The 20285-nt window shown below is 40.5% G+C and overlaps 2 protein-coding genes across 5 annotated transcripts in view; one reads left to right on the plus strand and one right to left on the minus strand.

Moving 5' to 3' along the window:
* Positions 1-18101, minus strand: part of PRKN (parkin RBR E3 ubiquitin protein ligase) — a 1238243-nt gene extending 1220142 nt beyond the window's left edge. Inside the window, exon 1 of one of the 4 annotated variants that reach the window (XR_011465438.1) lies at positions 17964-18060. Coding sequence is in view for 1 of the 4 variants with exons in the window: in XM_070376999.1 (XP_070233100.1) it covers positions 17964-17970 (7 nt within the window). In the remaining 3 variants the exon portion in view is untranslated. Of the gene's footprint in view, positions 1-17963 lie in introns of all 4 variants that reach the window. The other 3 variants (XM_070376999.1, XM_070376998.1, XM_070376997.1) reach the window with 3 other exon arrangements.
* Positions 18102-18310: 209 nt separating this feature from the next.
* The window catches only part of PACRG (parkin coregulated), a 528342-nt gene continuing 526367 nt past the window's right edge, over positions 18311-20285 (plus strand). Inside the window, exon 1 of the mRNA XM_005894853.2 lies at positions 18311-18700. Coding sequence (XP_005894915.2) covers positions 18545-18700 — 156 coding nt within the window. The 5' untranslated portion in view covers positions 18311-18544. The remainder of the gene's footprint in view (positions 18701-20285) is intronic.

A 20285-nucleotide genomic window follows, 5' to 3' on the forward strand; every position in this document is an offset into this window, starting at 1 on the left:
TTTATTTATACTGCAAAAATCTACCAAGAAAACAGTATTCTTATCAACCACTTTTAAACTATATCAAATAATTGTATTGTATTTACCAAGAGTATAGAGATTTATATTGGCAAACAAAAACATACTGGGAACCGAAGCGTTTCAAAGGTAAAGATGTACTTCACGTTATCACTTTGTAATGTTCCTTTTTTGTTATCTTCAACAACAAAAAATGAAAAATGTTAAAATAAAAAGGGACTTTAACAAATTCTAGAAATTATCTTCCAGCTTTTTAGTGTCTGTGATGGAAGCCCTCCACACCAGCCATACCCACGCTTGATGTCAGACAAGCACTGACAGGGTGTTTGTGGTGGGGCCTGGGGAGCAGCTGCGTGCACAAGTAGGGTCAGGGGTCAGGCCCTCACTTAGCCGCCCCCTCCCGTGGCCAGCCTTTAGGTGATATTCTTGAAAACTCTTTCCTCACTAAAAGGAACATGGTTTTAGAAACAGCTATATGGCAATATCATTTGCACTCACAGGTGTATAGATGGAAACTTTAGCCTACAGGGCCAGTCCTAATATTCTGGGCCCCAGATCCCACTGACTTGACCAGAAACACCCTTAATCAAGTCGAATCTGGTAGTACTTTAAGAACTCATGCTCCAGGGTATAAAATCTAGATATCCCTCTTCTGTATTGTCATTTAATGAGCAGTATCAAGCCTCTTGGAGGCAAGGAACTGGCTTTTTTGAACGCTTCCCTCAAAATAATGAGGTTTGGAGAACAGCTGTCAGTCATGGAAACGCATCAAACATTGTATGACGACCTCTTGAAACCTCGTTCCAAAAGAAAATTAGAAATTAAAATAATACAGTTAAGCGCTTATAAAGTTTACAAGATTCTTATCTGCTCTGAAAACATGAAAAGAATCAAATTAACTTCCTGGCCTGAGAAACTCGGGTCTGTTTTTAAGGCTCTATTCTGCAACCCTCAGTCAGCCCTGTAGGAAGGTAATTCCCAGGGCCAGAGGGGTAGACCCTGCGGCTTCTCAGAAGTAAACGCAGAGAGCTAAATTAAGGCACTCAGATGGGCATGCACAGGTTGTGCAGAGCCTAGCTGTTTGACTCCCGTGGATTCTAGAGCAGAACACTAAACACTTGTGTTTATTTAGAGAGCAGGTACAGAATAGAGCAGCAGAAACTCGGCTTTCTCAATGTTCCCCTCCAGCTCCTGCTAATCAAGGGGAACCACACAGCTAACAACCTCATGCGAGGGTCTTAAAATGCAAGTTTTAATGATATTTCATTGTAGTGCCCTTGTACCCCAACGTGTTTATTCTGTTTTCATTTTACCTGTGTTAGAGAGAGAGAGACCACAGCAGGAAAACTGCTCTTGTGAGAAAGAAGGACATAAAATGCAAGCGATGAATTAAAGAGGCAAATGAAGGAACTCTTTTCCTTTATTAGAAATAGAGGAAACAGATTGTGCTCGTCTCCCAAGGGCCCACAGCCGCGCTGCGTGGAATTCAGCCAGCTTCAGTCACAGAGCTCACTCAGGAGTTTTGCTCTGTGAAAAGAGGAAGCCAGATGGGCTATTTACTTTCAACAAGATAATTCTGGAGGAAATTGTTGTAAGTCAAAGAAACTTTTTAGCTTCATCTGCTATTTTAGCCTCTACACTAGATTCAGGAGGCAGGCAGGGAGGGTTCTGTTAGTGAAGACATAGAGGAGACCTGGAATGGGAATTGGGGAAACAAAAGAGAGTGCAGTGCGCATGTGGGCGGTGGTGTTACCCAAGTCCAGCAGCTTCACAGACACGCCACCCGCGCTCACATCCTCACTCCACCAGCCACTCCCTACCACCCTGGACCAGCGATCTCAGCCCTCAGAGCCTCAGTGTCCTCCTGGGTATCACGGGGACCATACTGGTCACAAGATGATGTGAAGACTGAATGGCATAATGCAGGTACACCACTTAAAATATAACACACAACACAGCTCTCAGTAAACACTGGGAATTATTTTTCTCCATGTCACTATCTCTTCCATTTACAAAATATAAACAAGCTATCATACACATACGTATGTATATACAGGTATGTATATGTGAATATATTCTTAAGAACATAGTAAGAGCTCAATATTATATTAATCTACCAATCATACTTGATGAAATCTGTATATGTGAAAACAACCTCTCTTTTATTTTGCTGTCACAGGGAAAGAGTAATATACTCCAGATAATTTTATCCTTGGGTCAAGAATTTTAAAGGGGTTTTTCTACATAAAATCACTTCTTTAAGAAAAACAACTGTGAAAAGAATATAAAAAAGCTCATTAAATTGTGTGTTAGAATTCTCATAAATATAAAAGATGCTTCCTAACCAAGAAAGCAAAGTTTTCTCCATCAAGCAGTAAATAATGGCTACTGCGATGGAAAAGTCATCTAACAGCCACATTTTCAGGATATATAACATATAAATATTGTTTATTAAGCAAAAACTAAAAGTATTCAGGTTAAGTTATGGAGTCACTAAGCATCCAAGTTAACCTACCTTTTTTTTACACTTATAATATTTTGAATGATAACTGATAATTCTAAGATAATAAAAGATACTTTCTGAATGATGCAATATAGAATTACATTCAGTCTACTATTTTTACCATGGCAGGAGAAAGGAATACATTTTTAGAAAGATTATTCAACGTGAAGGACTAAAATAAACAGACTGTTTCACTTGGTTATCTTTGCATTGATATTGAGAAAACCACAAATATTCCATTTCAAGTTATTTATATTAAAGAAACAGCATCACTATTTTTTGGTAATACATTCTCCTCCTGAAGGGGAAAATAACCCAAAGAAATGATCAATTTATGGATTCAGATACGACAAATACAAGAGCACATATTTTAGAACTAAAAAATCTAACAAGAATTGTTACTGCATTTAATTTCCTGTATACTTAGTGATAATCCAGCTGTGCACCAAGCAAACAAAATAAGGGAGAAGGTCCATTTATGCTTGCCGTAATAGCGGTGCATATGTCAAGCTTTATAAACAGTCATCAGGTCATCATCTGCAATGCAAATCCACTGCATGCCTGGCATTCATCTGGGCGATATTACATTCCTCTGGGCCATATCTGGGCAAAGGGAACTGTTGCCAATAGGACAACATGTACGCAGCTTGCTGCACCATGAGCAATGAGGTCCTTTGTCTCTGATCCATGAGTCTTTTGTCTTCTGACAGCATCCACAATACATTAACTGGCTAACTTATTAGAATTTAAGTAGAGAAAGTGCTGCACTCAATACGCCAGCAAATTTGGAAAACTCAGCAGTGGCCACAGGACTGGAAAAGGTCAGTTTTCATTCCAATCCCAAAGAAAGGAAATGCCGAAGAATGCTCAAACTACCACACAATTGCACTCATCTCACACGCTAAAAAGTAATGCTCAAAATTCTCCAAGCTAGGCTTCAACAATATGTGAACCATGAACTTCCAGATGTTCAAGCTGGTTTTAGAAAAGACAGAGAAACCAGAGATCAAATTGCCAACATCCGTTGGATCATCAAAAAAGCAATGGAGTTCCAGAAAAACATCTATTTCTGCTTTATTGACTATGCCAAAGCCTTTGACTGTGTGGATCACCACAAACTGCAGAAAATTCTGAAGAGATGGGAATACCAGACCACCTGACCTGCCTCTTGAGAAATCTGTATGCATGTCAAGAAGCAACAGTTAGAACTGGACATGGAACAACAGACTGGTTCCAAATAGGAAAAGGAGAACGTCAAGGCTGTATATTGTCACCCTGCTTATTTAACTTATACGCAGAGTACATCATAAGGAACGCTGGGCTGGATGAAGCACAAGCTGGAATCAAGATTGCTGGGAGAAATATCAATAACCTCAGATATGCAGATGACACCACCCTTATGGCAGAAAGTGAAGAAGAACTAAAGAGCCTCTTGATGAAAGTGAAAAAGGAGAGTGAAAAAGATGGCTTAAAGCTCAACATTCAGAAAACTAAGATCATGGCGTCTGGTCCCATCACTTCATGGGAAATAGATGGGGAACAGTGGAAACAGTGGCTGACTTTATTTTTTGGGCTCCAAAATCACTGCAGATGGTGACTGCAGCCATGAAATTAAAAGACGCTTACTCCTTGGAAGAAAAGTTATGACCAACCTAAACAGCGTATTCGGAGAAGGCAATGGCACCCCACTCCAGTACTTTTGCCTGGAAAATCCCATGGATGGAGGAGCCTGGTGGGCTGCAGTCCATGGGGTCGCTACAGTTGGACACGACTGAGCGACTTCACTTTCACTTTTCACTTTCATGCATTGGAGAAGGAAATGGCAACCCACTCCAGTGTTCTTGCCTGGAGAATCCCAGGGACGGGGAAGCCTGGTGGGCTGCCGTCTATGGGGTTGCACAGAGTCGGACACGACTGAAGCAACTTAGCAGCAACAGCAGCAAACAGCGTATTAAAAAGCAGAGACATTACTTTGTCAACAAAGGTCTGTCTAGTCAAGGCTGTGGTTTTTCCAGTAGGCATGTATGGATGTGAGAGCTGGACTATAAAGAAACCTGAGTGCCGAAGAACTGATGCTTTTGTACTGTGGTGTTGGAGAAGACTCTTGCGAGTCCCTTGGACTGCAAGGAGATCAAACCAGTCAATCCTAGGGGAAATCAGTCTGAATATTCATTGGAAGGACTGATGTTAAAGCTGAAATTCCCATACTTTGGCCACCTGATGCAAAGAACTGACTCATTTGAAAAGACCCTGATGCTGGGAAAGATTGATGGCAGGAGGAGAAGGGGACGACAGAGGATGAGATGGTTGGATGGCATCACTGACTCGATGGACATGGGTTTGAGCAAGGTCCGGGAGTTGGTGATGGACAGGGAAGCTGGGCATGCTGCAGTCCATGGGGTTGCAAAGAACTGGACACAACTGAGTGACTGAACTGAACTGAGACTAAATATCAATTCCCAGATCCAACATGCTTATTTCTGGGAAGAACCACTCATGATACTTGATATAAAGCCCAGTTAGGGCAACCATCCCCACACTTAATGTTCCAGTATGAACTTTTACATAGATGTTCTAGTGTTGAAGCTACTCATCCTAGATTCTTTGACAGAAGCAATAAAAAAATTATTAACATGAGAATGTAAAAAACAGGGTCATTTCCCTACCTTCTAGAATCTAAACCTATGAGTTCTCCTCTTGGGTCTCAACATAAAATTAAAATGTTACTCTTCAGTTCCACCTCCCCCATAGCAAAACTCCTATGAAGGGAAACCATTAATACCACTACACTGCGCTTCAGTGTGAAGAAGAAAAGTATTAAGTATATGCAACAGTTGCAGTCTAGTTTAGGGGGAAGGGAGAATTGAGATGTGGCCAAGACGGGGAAGGAAATGAATAAGGAGTGCTACTAGCCACAAAAAATATGTATACACATTTTTTTTTTATTCTAAGCCTGATTTTCTAAAGTACCATCAATCTATCAATCAATTTACAAACAATAAGCCTATACTCATGGAGGCAGAAAAATAGCTAGAAGACCATTATTTATAAAATTAAGACCATAATTTATAAATTACCAATGGGGAGGGAAAGCAGGAAAAGTTGCAAGAGTCAGGGAATAAAAGAGTTGAGAAATATTTTAATTTCCATTGTCAAAAGTCCGACACAAGCAAAGTGTGTAAGATTCAAAATTCACCTTCAGAAATGTAAAAAAAAAAGATTCAAGTTCCACCTGGTGCTTTGTGTATGACAGTGCCAAAGACCTGTTAATTATCGTGTGTGTGCTCAGTTGCTTAGTTGTATCTGACTCTTTGCGACCCCATGGACCATAGTCCACCAGACTCCTCTGTCTATGGGATTCTCCAAGCAAGGATACTGGGGTGGGCTGCCATTTCCTACTTCAGGGGATCTTCCCAACCCAGGGATCAAACCCACGTCTCCTGCACTGGCAGATGGATGCTTTATCACTGAGGCACCAGACACCCTATTATCTATTACTTTCTGTTAAAAGCAAAGGAACAACTTGAAAAAGAGGGTGAAATAATAATTTAGAAGCAGAGTTATAAAAGTAGTTTAATTTCTAGATTTCTGGCTGCATATCATATATGATCAATAAATATTCTAGATTTACTGCTTTACAATGTATATATTTTTAAAATGTGCTTAAAATTAGGAAAATCCACATTATTTCAGAAAGTAACTTCATATTCACTTCTCTCCATAATTCATTAAAAATAAAAATAAATGGTTTTTGAGAATAACCACAGACATGAGTTTGATGGATGACCATTTCTCTACCCACCCACCGTGAGCCATGAGGACAAGGCAGATATGTTTATTCATAGAGTTCTGTATTCTCCTGTATAACTGATGTTGCTGGCATATGCTGTTACTTAATTACACAGAGGCAGAATAAATGCCTGATGCAAAGCCACTTCTGGAGTTGTGCTCGTTTACTATAAACAGATACAAATATTTTGAAGAGAGTTAAAAAGGCAGCTTAAAACTCAACATTCCAAAAACTAAGATCATGGCATCCAGTACCATCACTTTATGGCAAATAGATGGGGAAACAGTGGAAACAGTGGAAACAGTGACAGACTTTATTTTCTTGGGCTCCAAAATCATTGCAGATGGTGACTAGAGCTATGAAATTAAAAGACACTTGCTCCTTGGGAGAAAAGCTATGATCAAGCTAGACAGCATATTAAAAAGCAGACACATTACTTTACCGAGAAAGGTCCGTCTAGTCAAAGCTGTGGTTTTTCCAGTAGTCATGTATGGATGTGAGAGTTGGACCATAAAGAAAGCTGAATGCCAAAGAATTGATGCTTTTGAACTGTGGTGTTGGAGAAGACTCTTGAGAGTCCCCTGGACTGCAAGGAGATCAAACCAGTCAATCCTAGGGGAAATCAGTCCTGAATATTCACTGAAGGGACTGATGTTGAAGCTGAAGTTCCAATACTTTTGCCACCTGATGGGAAGAACTGACTCACTGGAAAAGACCCTGCTGCTGGGAACGAATGAAGGTGGGAGGAGACGGAACAACAGAGGAGGAGATGGTTGGATGGCATCACCGACAAGCTCCGGGAGTTGGTGATGGACAGGGAAGCCTAGTGGGCTGTAGTCCCTAGGGTCACAAAGAGTCAGACACAACTTAGCGACTGAATGCAACTGAACTACCCACATTTTAAAAAGGTTAAAATTTAAACCTATCTCATAAATAAGATGAAAGAACATCTTTAGAATAATTCTGAAAAAAAAAAAAAAACCCAGCTTCACTTCTTTGTTTTAGAACTAGGACTTTGGTGTCATCCAAGGTCTCTATCCAGTGGACTTGAGGAGGTGAGTGAATACTCTAGATAGAAGACTGTATAGATGACCTCAGAGTCAGTCAAATACAAAGAGCTTACGAACAAATCCATTTTTCCTATTAAAAAACCCCTCAGAATAATTAAAATGAATTTCCACTCAAATTAAATTGCCTTGTAGTTCTGTGTGCAAGGCTTTAGACATTATAAACACTCCATGACTTTGGCCTGCCAGGTTTCCTCAATCAATCATGCAGTAGCCTAAAATTAAATTGAAATGATTGGATCAAGGAAAATCGAATTTTTTAACATTTAGGTTCAGTAATGTGATTATGAAGCTTTTAGTGATATTGTAATTACTTTGAAGCTTCGAGCATATGTTTCTACTGAGAGTATTCCATGGAGAAAAACTGCATTAAGGAAACAAGTAAATACAGACCCCAATGATGCAAAAATAAATTTGTTGTAAAGCTAAAAGCTAAAGGTTGGAAAAGAGACAATGCATTCATGTAATTTATACTTTAAACATCCTGTGTAGAGTAACTACTTTAAAATCCTAGCTGGTTCCAGAATTAAAATAATGTAATGGCCTCCCTCTAAGGGCAAGCATTAGAGAAGCAATAGAGAGAAACAACAGCAAAGGACAGGGTAAAAAAAAAAAATGATTGTCCTGCGCAAGCTCCACTTTTTTACAGAGAAAAATGTGACTAAAATTTCTCTCTCAAAATTAATGAACCATTGTATCAGAATTTGAAATGCTTTAATACACTTAGTAATTACCAAAATAAAAAACCAAAGAGTTACTACCCTATTTATTAATGTTTTCATCCATTTCAACACTCACTGGGATTATGCTGGGTTTGGGGGCTACAAGATACATCAGGTAACGCAACATCATCAAGGCAAACAGGAAGCGTGACTGGAGAAGACAAAATGAGAGACAAGACAATGGTCTGCTCTCCATTTCTCCTCTGATTCATACTTTCATTCATTCAACAATTATTTATTATGTATGAAGCATACATAATATAATTGAAACATCCTCCTTTCCTCAAGAATAAGGCAGGTAAATGAACACGTAACATTAAAATGGAAAGATTTAGGTCTTCAAAGTTTAACAGGAGAATGAGTCCATCAAATAATCTGTAAACACAGAGTTTTGGAAGGATCTGTCTATTCTATCAAGGCATAGCTAATCATCTGAATCACTTAAAGCTCCGACGTAGGAAGCGGTGCATTGGACTCCCACCATTTAATTTGGCTGATGTCAATTTTATTCATTTATTTTTAATTGGAATTCACTTCTCACTTTCAGCCACCGGTTCTGCTATTCCCTGCTGTCTCGGAGGAGGCCTGACTCACAACATTCACCTGCCACTGACCAGGGCAAGCTTCAGCTGTTTGCTTCCTCTGCCCCAACGGGCCTTACAAGTCAACACAGTGTCCACTTGTTGCAGACATGCTACTCTTTGTTAAACTGGGACAGACCGGATTCGTATTGCTGTAATTCTTGTGTCAGTCAAAAGTAAATGAGGGAGACGACATAACCCTGCTGCCAAAGCTTCTAAAAATAAACCTGAACAGGCCCATTCTTAGCATTAAGACCTAATGGTTCCTCATTACTTATAAAACAAAACCTGAACTTTCCAAGCAGGCCCTGATCTTCCTCCCCTGATTGTTCTTCCCCCTTCTTATGCCCTATCCTTGTCCATTCCACTCCCTCTGAGCAGCACTTCCCCTTCAGACTCTGCTTCCAAGTCCCCAGGCCCTCTGGTTTGAGGTCAGCTCAAATACCACCTCTGCTCTGGAGGTCCCCCAGCTTCATCACACAAATACACACTTCCATTATAGCTTCTGCTGTGGCTGATCATTACTTTGTCCGTGCACACAGAATCTTCAAGAAATCATGACATGCTCACTTCGTTATGGAGACTCGGAGGTGTCTCAGGCCATAACTTAGGGTCTCAGTAAATGTTTGTTGACATGAACATTTATTTTCTTCTTTCATCCAATAAAAATGAACTCTCTTGTTTTCTTACAAATCAAATTCTGCATCTATTTAATAAATGTATTCCATACTTCCTTTAGAGTTTCTCCTAACTAACAATGCATAATGGAATATTTTCCAAATATTTCAGCTGAAACTGCTTCATGAAACCCAAATTCCACACAGACATCTTTTTAAAAATGAACCAAATTCTTTTCTTGCCTTTCATAACTTTACTGGGATTTATATAAAACTTCTGTGTATTTCCAACCTAGCCCTATTAATTATTATTTACAAGGGCAGGACAATGTTAAATGATTCCACAGGAGCATTAGGTGTCTAACATTCATAGTGAACTGGTGAATCAGAAGTCAAAATGTACATAAAAGGGTTATTTGCTCCCACTTTGCCTGATCATGTGTTGTTGCATGGAGTCATATTTCCTGTCAAAAGCATAACAAGGCTTCCCTTGCTCTACAGGATACAAATGAGCAACCCGGTACAGCAAATCACCCCGATGCAGTTCCCCATTTCAGTCCTGGAGTGTGGCCACATGTTCTTTTGTCACCTGGGAAAACCACCTTGAAAAGTGAGTTATGTCCTTGGCCAGCTTTATCAACCAGCCCACACATACAGACACATACACACACGCTCACACAATGCTGGATTCCCCATGTGTAACATTACGGTATGGCCACTAAATGACCCCAGAAGAGGAAAGATCAAGTAACACAGCTGTCAATTCAATGTCCTGTATCGGTCATCCTTAGTTCATAAGACGACTCCTGAAAACCAGATTCCAAACGGTGAAGGCCTTCATGGTAACTGTGGTAGGCTGGACAGACCACCTCGGCATGTCCATATACTAATTCCTAAAACCTGTAAGGGCGACCTTGTATGGCAAAAGGGTCTATTAAAGTAAGGATCTTGAGATGGGAGGTTATCCTAGTGACTCCTAAATGTAACCACAGCCCTCTTATATGAGGAAGGCAAAGGGAGATCTGACTACAGTGAGAGAGAAGGCACGACCCACAGAACAGAGACGAAGGGAGGCAGCCAGGAGCCGCGGAGCCAGCAGCCTGGACAAGAGGAAGAGGACTCACCACGGAAGCTTCCAGAAGGAACGAGGCCTGCTAACACCTAGAGTTTAGCTCTTTAAAACTCATTTTGGACATGTGACCTCCAGAAGTGTAAGAGAATACATCTGTGTTGTTTTAAGCTGCCAAACTCCTGCTAACTTGTTACAGCAGCAACAGGAAGCTAATACAGTGATTGAGCCATGCCTCAATGGTATACAATACTATCGGAAAAAAGCTAGTGAAATTATGCTACTAATATTTGTTTTTCTGGAAACACTACTTTTTTGATCAGAACATGAAATTACTAGAAGTACGCTACCATGGCTAATTTATTTGACAATTTGTCACAAAAGTATAATCAGTTCTATACATATTTTAATCAATGATACATCTATCCTGTCCTTAAGCCTAGGTTTATAACACTGCATTTTGTTCTATTTCCAAAATACTTGCATGCTTAATGCTGAAGATCTGAAAAAACACAGAAAACCATAAAAAAAAAAAAAAAATCCCAGACCCAAGGTAATAATTTTGAGGTACACATCCCAGGATTTTTACATATATAAATGGCACCTAATGCTACAGTTTTCATTTATGGTAAGAAAGTTCTTACACTAATTTACAAAAAAATCTTTTTTAACTATCAAAGAATTTGCAAATATTTATCAGTCTTAGATCATTAATGTTAATCATCCTGTTATCATCATTTGTTGAGAACAAAAAAACAATCATGTCATCCCAGAAACCAGACCTCAAGTGGCATTTCCACCTTCCTCTAACTTTACAGGCATAGCTTGTATTCTACTGAGGATAAAATGATTGAATTGGGTACAGAAGTCAGAAGAGATATCTAATAAATTTATACATGAATAACTGTGACAACCATAACTGGACTTAACAGAGAAGTTCTTTATGTGTTAGACCCCAATACAAATAATTCCAGAACTTCCCCTCAATCCCTCCCCTCCAGCAGAGTTATGAAATGTGCTGCCGCATGGCATAGTGCCCAACACGGCCAGTGTATGATGGCGAGGACACAGACCCAGCGTGAACCTCCAGCATCATACACTGTGAATAAGATGATTTCATGCCTTTCTTGAAATCAAGCTGATGGAGAAAAGAAAATCAACACACTTGATAAGAAACTCTGCAAGCAGTAAGCAAAAAACAAACGCATACACACACACACACACACACACGCGGGAAATAAAAAAGAAGAAAACCCTAGAAAGGACCACAATAAAGGAAGAAATTCCCTTACCTACCAGTAACTGGGCATGTCACCAGTTCCTCAATGAACAATAGTAGGAAGTAAATGTCAGACCTCCACTATATACACTATATACTACTTCCTGTTTATATCATGTAACTCTGTCCAAACTGACTGCACAGTGAAACACATACAATTCCCACCCACCACTGTGAATTCAGGCAATCATTTAAAAACATCTTTCCGTAGTGTCACACACATAACCAGACTTAGTGGATGCCAACTGACGTGTGCAGTCCACATCTGCTTGTGATCAGCATCCCGGAAAGGCAGCAACTCAGAAAAGGCTGCCCCAGTTGTGCTTAAACCTGAACCTCTCACTCCATAAGGACTCACCAGGGAACTGGAAAGGACTTCAGGCCAGAGTTCAAGGGCAGAGAGAAGACTGAGAGAATGAATTATTGTTCTTGAGACTTTATATTTCTCCAGACAGGTAAGCCTAACTCCTGTCCTATCCTCAAGCCAGCTCAAGGGTCTTCACTCCCCAAAACTCTTGACTCAAGGGAAGAAAATGTAATCAGGACCATATTACCCTGAAAGCAAAGTGCAGAGGCTGGGCCTATGAGTAGTTGAGTTTTACTGCAGACAACTCCCGAGAGAGAGAGAGAGAGAGAGAGAGAGAGAGAGAGAGAGAGAGAGAGAGTCCAGGGGAGGAGCCACAGCAGGGCTGGTCTCTTTAGTCACACAATTCCTGACACAACCCTCAGGAACACTTGTATAACCAGCCAAGCCCCGTGGAAAGCCCAGAGGCAAGCAAGGAAAGAGCTCACCTCTTTAATTAGTCAGACAGCAGCTGCTTCTGTGAGCTCTGACAGAATCAAAGAACGTGGGGAAGAAGAAAATGAGGGGAGTACAAATGGATGATAAAAGCCAAGGTTTTCCTCAGAAACACACACATCCCAAACCTCGTCCTCTTTCTCCACGTTATTAATAACAAGGTGAATCTCGGGTGTCTCTTTCCTTTCTTCCCATATTCTGGAAAATGAATCTACTCTGAACAATAAGCTTAAAAAATGATTATATAGTTGCAGAGGGGTTCATCTCAGGTGATGGTATTTACACATTGAAACTTCATAGGGATAACTGGCGCATTCATCAATTACAGGGATAAATAAAGAACATGTTTCAACTGGAACACTAATATTAGTTTCCTAATCACTACTATTTTCCTCTCCTAATTTGATAAGGGTGGGGGTTTAAGGGACAGGGAAGGTTTGTATATACTGTATATAGAGATTTTTCTCTCTCTGATGCTCAAGTCTCTAATGTTATCCTTTATGGGGAACCCTATTCAAATCTTACAGTAAGAGTCAACTCGATAAATCATCAAGAACTCATCAATACTCTTAAAAATACAAATGTCCTAAGGTGGTCTCAATACATGGGCCAAGCATATAAGTAAATAAGCCTGGAAGGTGAGCTGCAACATAAATCAATGTCTTTAATATCACAAAACTTAAGAGAGGAGCCATTCAGATTACTACAAAGAAGCATTTAAAATGAGCTCATTAAATTCAAATTAAAACAGAAACACTATATAAGCAATGGACCACAATTAACAGCTGAAGAAACAGCAGGTAAGAAACAATTTCCATTGATCAAAAAAATAAAAACTAACAGAATAAAGTATTCTGCACTGAAATGGTTTTCATGAATATGAAACACTATCAAGTAAGACCTTTTTTTTCTGAATTTTCAAAGAGGTTTGGAGGTAGAAATGGATTTGCATATCTTAATACAAAGGGCTTTCACTGAATCATTTTCAAGCAGTGAAGCCAGGAGGTTTAAAAAAAAAAAAATGCAGACTTCAAAAAACCCTTAGAAATAGTTCCAAAGTTGAAAAGGGCACAGAGTCATCATTTTGGAGTCTTTGGAACCAAAGAAGAACTGTACATAATTACAAGAAATCTATGCAAAAATGGAGAACTTTTTTTGTGACACAATTGTACATCATCATCAACAGCTTTCAGCCTACTTTGGGGACTGAGATGTAGGGTTGCTTCTCATCTAAAATTATTGAAATGGCAAAGCAAGAGACAATACACAGTATATTTAACTGAAATATAAATTCTGAGGCTTTAAAATTCACTATATACAAGCTTTGAAACTAATATGCAGACTTGTGGTCAAACAGTACAGTTAGACCGTACATTCATGATGGCTTTTTTCCTCTATTTTTTTGTTAACTCATGTACCCCTGGCACCCAGAACAGTACTGGGCACACAGTAGATACTCAATTACTGAATCTGCTTTCATGGAAATAAAGCACGATAAAGTGAGAAGTGAAGGGGTTTTCTTCTTAAATTCATTTGAAAAATTAAAATATATTGTTTCTCATCTATCAGAAAGGCAATAATATTTTACGCTACACGGGGGGAATGTGGACACGCACAAATGCTGTTGGTGCGGGCAGGGACACACGGACAGTTGGGCACTTCGTGTACTGTTTAAAGGCAGTAAGTTTAGGGTGGGGACGAGGCAGCGAGAGAGGGCAAACCCCGTAGGTGCTTTGCTGTGGAAAGCTGGGTCAGTTCTGGGGAGGATGTCTTTTTGTCATTTCTCCAGCTCACAGGAGTAGGATAGCTCTTTGCTGCCTTGCTATGGTGGACAGAAGTGTAAAACGGTGATTTCTTTTAAACAATTTGGAAATACCTAGCAAAATTCACAATCTACGAATCTTTCTTTTTTATATGTACTTATTTATTTGGCTGTGCTGGGTTTCAGTGCGGCACGTGGGATCCTTGGTCTTCACTGAGGCATACCGCGTGTGAGATTTAGTTCCTTGACCAGGGATGGAACCCAGGCACCCTGCACTGGGAATGCGGAGTCTTAGCCACTGGACCACCACGGAAGTCCCTCTACAAACCTTTTAACTAGAAAATCCACTCAGAGATTGTAATAGTTTTACTTTACATATAAGCTTACATATGCAAATAAAGTCATATGGACACAAACACTCCTAATGATAGCAACTATCTGTAAACCTACTGTATGCTCATTTATTGGAGGCTATCTACAGAATTTATGTACATCCATTAAATACTAGACAGGAATAACTAGGGTCGATCTGCACACGCAGATTCATAAGTTTTCTAAGAGATGTTAAGTTAAAGTACAAAAAAGGTTGTTCGAATTATTTTTTTTTTTGATCACTAAAAATCATTTTTAAGACATTGAGTCTGAATTTCAATATTGGCAACATAATTATATATATGTATTTCCATGTACTTTAGGGCTTCCCTGGTGGCTCAGTGGTAAAGAACCCACCTGCACTGCAGGATCCAAGGAGACCTGGATTCAAATCCTGGGTCAGGAAGATCCCCTGGAGGACAGCAGGGCAACTGACTCCAGTATTCCTGCCTGGAGAATCCCATGGACAGAGGAGCCTGGAGGGCTACAGTCCATGGGGCCACAAAGAGTCGGATAGGACTGAAGTGACTTAGCACGCCACACTCCTGTACTAGGTGTACATGAATGCATCTGATACTACTGAAATACCTAAATCTAGTTCAATACAACAGACATATAGGATACCACAAATGTCACTATTAAAACTCAGTTTTAAACACAAAACATTGTTAATTTTAAAAGGGTGAAATATAATTTTAAGAGAAATGCCAAAATTTATATTTTATTCTTAGTTGAATTTTCTTAAGCTTTTTATTCTGGTTTATATTATCTTAAAGTCCTCTCCATATTCCTCAAAAAAAAATAATTTTTCACCTACTTAAGTTGTTTCTGTAGCTATCTGAGTCAGGGCATTAAACATATTAGTAATAATCTAACTGGGACATGTAGTACTTTTGAAACAGTCTCTGTGACAAGAAAGAATCTTGAGTTTTGAGAAGGTAAAGGAAGATAATTTTATTGGTAGTGAGAAAATCAATTGCCGTGGGGGTCCCCCACGCACCCCCATTTCCTCCTGCGGGGATTCTTCCTGACCCAGGGATCGAGCCCGCATCTCTTGTGTCCCCTGCATTGGCAGGCAGATTGTTTACCACTAGCACCACCTGAGTAGCACACATGTCTTTAAACAAAAAATAAAATCATCCCCATAGATATATATTAGTGTATATTTTTAATCTTCTGTACATCACTGGATATAGACTATAATGCCTTTCCTGGCTCCAAAGTTTAATCAGAAATGGAAACACAACACTTCAAGACCTTCCTTCAATTGCTCCCACTTTCACTTACCTTTGGCATTATTCAACATAACCAAGTCCAAAATTAAGATTTTTATTACAATATACCCACTGACAGAATTAGGCAATGCAACTAGTTGAGTACAGAGTAATATATTGTACATTATCCACATGGTTTTAACACATGAAGTATTTTTCTCAGGAGAGTACATGGATTTAATTATTTATGTTATACTTATTTGCACTGGGTAAAGCAATAGCTGGAGTATGAGAAACAGCACTTTAGACACCACCTTATATTCTCCATGGCACTACCAGTTACGAATAAATGTCGAATCTTCCTTCCTGTGTCCCTAAACCCCAAACTAAACTGCCTAAATATAGTTCATTCAAACAAAATTATTTATATAATCATCTGTTAGAGAACAAGTCAGAATTAACTGATGGCTTTTAGATCTTAAATTCTTGCCTTTACATAGCTTTGCATGTGTGGGTGCTAGGTTGCTGCAGTCGTATCCAACTCTTTGCGACCATATGGACTGTAGCCCACCAGGCTCCTTTGTCCATGGGATTCTCCAGGCATGAATACTGGAGTGAGTTTCCATGCCCTCCTCCAGGAGACCTTCCCAAGCCACGGATAGAACCTGTGTCTCTTATATCTCCTCCTGCACAGAGAGTCGGGTTCTTTACCACTTAGTACCACTGGGGAAGCCCCTATATAGGTTTACTGTAAATTTATTTCTTTTAGAATTATCCACGTATCAGATTATGTTGAATTAAAATCCGTACAACTGTCTTCAAGACAAGGTGTAGACTATTTTTTCCCTGTAAAATATGGACAGCATGAATTTTGGAAATTTTCATATTTTTCTGATTTAGTTTAGATTTGTGTTAGAAAATGAATCTTGTGTAATTGTCACCTAAAAAGGCTCAAAATATTCACAAAAAGTTATATATTTTTCTTAATTAGATAACCCATTCATCAGAAACCACATCATGTTAGAAAAGTAGGAAAAACTGGACAACATCCTTAGGTTTTACATTGTTGCAAACGGTGTCAGTTAGCTGGCATATTCCTCCTAGTGTTGGATAGAACGTTTCCGATTTTAACATTAGTCTAATAACTAACTGATGTAAGAAGAGTTTATCAGTATGTAAAAACTTACATACTTTTTAAAAATCACCTTCCATCATTGAGGCAATCAAAAGTGCTTTAAGCACACCCAGTCAAGAGTAATTCCCTCTACCCCCCAAAAAACTCACCAAACCAATTAACACACAGTCTAGAGGAAATCTGTCATAATAAACTCCCCAAGGAGTAATGTTTTGTAATCACACAGTACATTTCCACTAATTTTCAGAGATAAACCTTTAATTTTTGGCTTAACAATCCTGGAAAAGGGGGACTTTTCCAGTCTTCTTCACTACAGTGTTTACAAGCAATTCTAACAGCCACCTCCAAAGCTTTAGTCACAAAAATGCAGCTAGGTCATTCTGTATATATATATACACATATAGAGAGAGAGAGAGAGATAAGGTTTTTGCATAATGAATCGTAAATTCATTATGCTGGAAGTTTTACTCCTTGCTATCATTCACTATTAATTATTCTTTCATCTCAGACCTCCAAAGAGATTATCTAGAAGACAAAAATTCAAGAGCGAAAGAAGTTCAAATCCACCTGCGGGAATTTGTTTTGACCTCAAGCACCATCACCAGGCACCGGTCTACCAATTTAGCGCTTCGCTAGGGTTTCCCTTCAAGAGCTCCCCGGACAGCGTGGGTCCCTCCGTCCTCAGGGGGAAGACAGCCCCCCAAGGCGCCCGGAGTTGGCGCGGGAAGAAGGGCTTCCCCACGGACGCCCGCGCTGGAGTGGGCGGTGCGCTCGCCCAGGGCCCGCAGGACTCAGCCTTCTCCTCAGGGGCCCCCCGGGCGAAGGCGTCTCCGGGGGGAAGCCTGGCAAGGCGGGCGCGGGCGGGGCTTGGGACAGAGACACACACGTCTTCTCGGGGAGCCGGCGGCGCGGGCTGAGGGGAGCGCGGACACCGCCACCCGCCACTGACAGCCGGCACCCACGGGGGGGGGGGTGGTCCCCGCCGGGCGGGGCGGCGCGGCGCAGAGACGCTGTACCTGGCAGGTACCCACGTACCTATCATGGCCACTGGGCAGGCGGCCCGCCAGGCGAGCAGGGTCCCACTCGCACCCGGGCGCCCACCTGCGCCTCACACGAGCGGCGCTCCGGGGTTAAATCGTTCGGGACGCCCCTCCCCCTCTTCCCCCCGGCGCCCCGGCCCTCGGAACGCGCACGCGCGAACGGCGTGCCGCCCGCAGCCTTCTGGGAGTCGTAGTTTTCACTCGTTAAGTACTGCCTCGGGTCGGTCGCCACCCGCCGCCCGCCCTTCCGGCCTGAGGCCCAGGAAATATGTACGTCACCGGGAGGCGGGGCCATCCAGCCTCAGTGTTGACGCGTCGCTTAGCAACCGGGAAGGTTGCCTTTGGAAGCTCGTGGCAGCTCTGGCCTCGGCCCTGCCCTCTTCCCGCCCCTCCCCTCCCCTCAACTCCCGGCACCTAGGAGCTGCCAAACATCTGGATCGACCACTGCTACGAAGGGGTTGAATTTCTACCATTAACGCGCCTTTTTCCATTTTTTTCCCCCGACCTCCTCACATCCATAAATCTCACTGACTCTTTTACTACACGTTGTATGAGAACAAGACATTTTCTAGGAAGATGGTGGCAGAAAAAGAGACCCTGAGCTTAAACAAATGCCCAGCCAAGCTGCCGACGAGGACCAAGCTCCTGGCACAGCAGCCGCTCCCGGTGCACCAGCCTCACTCCCTGGTTTCTGAGGGCTTCACAGTCAAAGCCATGATGAAAAACTCAGTCGTAAGTGATCTTCCCGAATCGAAGGCACTCGCTCCCAGCCAGGGGACCCCAGGTTGCAGAGACTGGCTGGCCCTAGGATGGATTCTGAGCCCATGTCCTGGGTGGTCTTCGCCCAAAATGGCAATTTATTCGGCCAGTAGCAGACGGTACCCAACAGAGTGTGGAGGTCCAGGCTAGGATGTTAAGAAGGGGTCCCGGGCAACTGATGTACTGTGCCCGTTTCTAAGCACCTTCCTAATAACTCCGGGTTATTAGGAAGGTGCTTAGAATAACTAGCACCTTAGAATAACTCTAGACCACCTGAATTTATCCTTCAGCTATATACACAAAGAAAGATCCCCTTTACTTATTGATTCCTAAACTAGCCTCACTGAGAAAAGCGCCTTAATAGAAGAAGAGGGCTTAGAAATCATGAACTCCCTTGCAAAATTTAACATTTCTGATGTACAGCTGGGAACCTAAACTCATTAACAGTAAGAAATTTTATCAATTCAACCTAGACATTATAAGAATATCCTAGCATTTTTTCTAAGAAGATTCTCACAAAAATGCATGTTAAAGTACTGAGAAGCAACTTAATAAGAAGTCTGTTTCCAAATAGATCTTTTAAACTTTTAATTTTAAAATTTCCAAGATTTGATGCTAGTACTTCTGACTATTAATACAATTCATATTTCATTTCTATTGTTTTGTGGTAGTAAAAATCCATTATTCTCAATAATTTAGGGGGGGAATGTTTAAACTGCACATGGAAGGTTTCAGTATATACATGACAGTTAAAAAAAAAAAAAGCTTTAAATGTGTGCTACACCAGGTTTCGGAGGATCTGACTTATTGTGTAGCAACTCATATGTTGAATGAAGAGCATTGCTTTCCAGTGTCACATTATTTGTTTCACATAAATGTTGCAAACTTAATACATTATTCCTAAACTACATCCTTAAAATATGCAAATGAAGTAGATCAGCTTTAGACCCAGAGGCCAGATTCCCACATCGCTACACAAAATGAAATTCTGATTATTGGAATGTGTGTCAGTTGCATTGCAATAATTATTCCCAGAAATAGACTAAAACTTTCTACTTGTTGTAACTGTGAGTATATCTTGTAAATAGGTGATCATGGGAGCCAAGATGATTAGTTTATCAGCAACAAAGAATACCATAACATTCAAGCTAATTATTTCTTTTTTTTCCTTCTACTCAGTATATATAATTTTAATGATTTTCCCAATGTTATTTTTCTTCAAAGACATGTACAAAATTGGTCAGATTCTTTTTTTTAGAAAAAGTATATGTATAATCGTGTTTATTTTTTAGAAACATAGCCTTTCACCTAAAGTCATAATTCTGGAAAATCAAATATTTCAGTATTGTCAAATGTAACAAGACTCAAACAACAACACAAAAAACTGATTATGAAGCAGCCTTAATTATGAACAACTTATTTGAGGTACATTATCTTCTTGTCTCCATATACTTAAGGAAAATCCCTTAGTGTAATAATAATGTCTCCTCGGGGATCTTCTAAAGAGGCTGCGTCATTCTTTCACTTCATTTAGTGGGAAGCATAATTGTTAGATGAA

Source organism: Bos mutus, chromosome 9, assembly GCF_027580195.1.
Source record: "Bos mutus isolate GX-2022 chromosome 9, NWIPB_WYAK_1.1, whole genome shotgun sequence".
Taxonomy (NCBI): domain Eukaryota; kingdom Metazoa; phylum Chordata; class Mammalia; order Artiodactyla; family Bovidae; genus Bos; species Bos mutus.